The sequence below is a fragment of the Onychomys torridus genome, chromosome 8, assembly GCF_903995425.1.
Source record: "Onychomys torridus chromosome 8, mOncTor1.1, whole genome shotgun sequence".
Classification (NCBI taxonomy): domain Eukaryota; kingdom Metazoa; phylum Chordata; class Mammalia; order Rodentia; family Cricetidae; genus Onychomys; species Onychomys torridus.
Window position 1 is genome coordinate 94,226,246 of NC_050450.1, and position 3,949 is coordinate 94,230,194.

Below are 3,949 nucleotides of genomic sequence, written 5' to 3' on the forward strand. Positions count from 1 at the left end.
CCAGGTTGGCTTTGAACTCACAGAGATCTACTTGCCTCTGCTTCCCAAGTTCTAGAATCAAAAGTGTGTGCCACCACACCCAGCAGGAATCAAAAGAATCTCTCTCTCTCTCTCTCTCTCTCTCTCTCTCTCTCTCTCTCTCTTTCTCTCTGTCTGTCTCTGTCTCTCTCTCCCTGTTCAGCAGAAGGACAGGTTGGATCCTCTTCCTCCAATGACTGTTCCAGGGTAGGGGTGTGACTGTAGACCCCAGCTGGGCCTTCAGGGAGAAGGGTAGGGTTACTAGGGCAGTCACTACCCCCCCCCCCAGTTTCATAAGGCCATAGGTACCACATTCAGATACCACCATAGCTCACAAAACCACACCCACCCACCCAGTTCCTAGAGATGGATGTCATGAAGGCCTCTGGTGACAGACACATTGTTTATTCCACAGGAGGATGGGCTGTAGGCTAGGCAATCCCTGGGATGAGAGAGAGAAATGACATTCTTGCAGGCCCTTCTGGTGCCAGTGGGGACCATGGTCCTTCCTGGGCTCTTCAGGAAGCTAGTCTGCTCTGAGTCCATTTGTAGGTTCCCACAAGTCTCTGTTTCCTGTCCCAAACATGAGGACAGACCCTGCACGACACTTCTAGAAGAAGCCTTGGGTCCAGTCTATCCCCAGAGAACTCCCCAGTCCATGTCAATGCCCATTGTCCTTCTACCCCGGGTCTTTCAGCAAGAGCTGGGGACCAGGGGCTGGAGAGAGAGGCGGCATTAGTGGTCCAGCTTCAGACGCTGGCTGAGGATCCAGGAAAGAAGGGCTGGGCTATGAGCCAGGCAGTTCGGAAGCAATGAGGCCCAGGAGTTGGGCAAGATGAGGGTGGCCCTCACTCCTGGCCTGGGTGTTCTCCGACAGACCACTTTACCTCCCCTGTCCGGAGAGTCACGATGTCTTCGTAGGTGGCTGTCTGGTCAATGTTCAAGCCCTAGAAAAACGAATTGGTGCTCAGGTCTGGGCCACATTCTAACCATGCCAACAGAGGGTGACCCCCGCAGCTCAGACCTGCTAGGCTACACTGTCCCTTACCTCGTAGGTGTGATCCTCCTCCATTCCTGCCTTACTGTCATCCTGTGTGGGCGTGGGGGAAGAAGAACGAAATTCAGGGTGTTAGGGTCCTCCATCCCTAATGGGCCAGGGGTGTGGGTCTGGGGGGGGGGCAGGAAGAAGGCGTCTCCAAGAACAAATGAATGAATGAACAGTGAACCAATGGACAGAACTTGGGGTGGGGCCTATTCAAGAGAGCAGCCACAGAGTCTGAGAAGATGGAGACCCTGCCCATGTCTTATCTGCCCTGTACCCACCTCCCACCTTTCCCAAGGATCCCCAGTTCCCGCGGGCACCTTGTCTAGTAGCAAGAAGATGGGTACAATGATGAAGACAATGATTAGGAGGGTCTGGATCATGATGATACCATCTTTCAGTGTGTTCCGCTGCTTCAATTGTTCCAAGGTGCTGAATCCTGGGGCAGGGGGACAGGGCATAATGCTGGAGCTGACGGTTCAATAAAGCAGCTCTTTGGACACCCTCAGGGCCTACTGCCCAGCAGCTCTTCTGGGAGTTCTAGGGCCACAGCCACCTCCCCTGGTAGGCGGGCTGGGCTGGGGCATGGGTGTGGATGGCTACATGAACACAAATCTCCCCTGCACACACCTAAGACTTTAATTTCTGAGCCACAGCTCCAGGCAGCATCCAAGCTGGTGCTGTTACATTGTTGCTTGCAGAAGTAGACACCATTGTCCTCAAACTGGATGCTTTGGATGGTGAGGGTGTAGACAGAGCCGTTCTGCATCATGGAGATGTGTCCTTCATTTCGTAACAACTCCTGGGGCTCCTGGTCCCCTTGCTTTCGGAACCAGGTCAGGACTCCGGAGTAGTTTGAGGAGCAGTAGAGCTTCACCACGGAGTTCCGCTTTTTGGCTACGTACCTTGGGTACTGGCCTATCTCGGAACAAGAGCCTCCTGTGGACACCAAGGCAAGGTTCGAAATCTGGCTTAGTGTCTGTCTGTTTGAAGCCTAGCCCACTGCGGAAGACCCTGACCCAGTTTAGCTGACCTCACGTGTCTTGAGCATCATCAGGTTTCTGAGACCGTCCAAAGGCAGAGGTGTGGGAAGTAGGTCATGTGAGAGGCCACATAGCATACCATATACTGTTTCACACCTCTGCCTGATCAAACCTCTGTCCACTGGTCTTTCCTTAAAAAGGATTCTGGAACTTTCCCATTGCTTTCACGTTCACTGTAATGGCTAGATCCGGACCTCATCTTTTGGACAGCCTGCCTTTTGGCCTCATTGGTTACTTCAGCTCTTTGGGCTTTCCTACACCCACCCCAAATCCTCAAGGGCTCCCCACTGTCCCAGGGTTGAATCCTTAGGCTTCCACCTGAGGCCCTCTCTTACCCTCTCGACCCTTCTCATAGACCCACTCCATGTTCAAGCCTGAGAGGTTTGCTGGGTCTCAGCTACACAGACCCAGGCCTGAGGCCTGGTGGAATCCTATCTAGTGGTCATGCTCTGATCCACAGTATTGGCTTAGTTCTGGCCTTCGGCGGCCAGGACTGGAGCACACTAGCCTGATGAGGGATGACAGCCATCCAGAAATGTAGTTTCAGTGAGAGACCTTAAGGAGGTGTAGGTATGGGACTCCAGATGAGGAGCTCCAGGCGAAGATATGGGACCCCGGTGGCTAGTGTTGAACAGATAGATACATTTGCTTGTGAAGTGGTGGGTGAGGCAACTAACCTTGGAAAGTCTGTGACAGGTCACTGTTTGTCATTGCTGGTACCAGCTCACCTGGAGGGTGGGAGGAAGTGGGCGGGGCTAGGTCAGGCCTCTCTCTCTCTCTCTCTCTCTCTCTCTCTCTCTCTCTCTTTCTCTCTCTCTCACTCTCTCCCCCACCCCTACCCTCAGTTGATGGCTCCACCCTTACCCCCTCCACATTCCCAGGGTCACTTCCTCCTTCCAGGACTACAACTTCAGGCCCCTTTAAATCTCCCTGTGTCTGTACTAAAAAGAGGCAGAAGTAAGGCAGGGTACTAGAAGCCCTACTCCCTGCTCCCTTCTGCCTTTGACTCTCAGGCTGGCCTGGAGCTTCTGCAGATAACAGTTGGGAGAAGGGCCTGCCCAGTCTTTCAAAGAGAGGACCTTTCCTGAACCATGCTATCTTCCAGGTTACAGGGACCAGCATTTCCCATGCTCTGTGCCCTCAGGGCTTAGCTTCGAGGCTCTTCCAGGCCATAGCGGCCAACAAGATTAACCCCTTGCACCCAGCTCAACCTGAAACCATCCAGGCAGGAGAGGGGCTGGGACCTCAGGCCCTGAGCCTTCCGTTGAGACCCACAAGCTAGGCATAGGACAGTCAGATGGACTGTTTGCTGTCAATGCAGGCGCCTGAGCAAGCAAGAGTCTGAGCCTGAGTCTCAACCCAGAATGAGGCCACAGGCCTGTCTCAAAGCCAGCAGACCTATTATTGTCTGTCACATAAGCCATACCTGAAAAGAGCAGCAGCAGGAACAACAGCCAGTGGCAGGACATGGAAGATGGCCCCAGTGTGGTCATGGTCACTGCTCCGGTGTCCAGGCCCGTCACCACTCAGGAGGTTTTTGGGAGAAACATGCAACTGTATGTCAGCCTGGGCTGCAGCCTGACTGCTCTCTGCCTCTTCCCCATTAGGCCCCTTCCTGCTATGCAAATTGAGACCCAGGGGAGGCACCATTTCTCTAGGGACCCCAGGGGAGGGAGGCCTCATCAGCTGGCCTGCTGGAACTTGCCGGTGGCCCTGCTTGGACTGCACAACTTGGGATTCTGTGAGACAGTAGAAGCCCTGGGAGTGGAGGGGCGCTCCCGAATCTTCTAGGGACAGCCTGTGTTTCTCTCTCCGCCCCACTGGGAGGTCATTTCCTGGGTCGGCA

At 54.2% G+C, this 3,949-nt stretch overlaps 1 protein-coding gene across 1 annotated transcript; it reads right to left on the reverse strand.

The window, feature by feature from the left end:
- Window positions 1–422: 422 nt before the first annotated feature.
- Cd79b (CD79b molecule) lies at window positions 423–3,616 on the reverse strand. Its single transcript, XM_036197979.1, has 6 exons — window positions 3,530–3,616; window positions 2,781–2,831; window positions 1,691–1,999; window positions 1,381–1,499; window positions 1,067–1,108; window positions 423–965 (listed from the first exon to the last, which is right to left on the reverse strand). Exons 1-6 carry the CDS (start codon window positions 3,594–3,596, stop codon window positions 867–869), a joined length of 687 nt encoding a protein of 228 aa, XP_036053872.1. The 5' UTR covers window positions 3,597–3,616; the 3' UTR covers window positions 423–866.
- Between the last annotated feature and the right edge of the window lie 333 nt (window positions 3,617–3,949).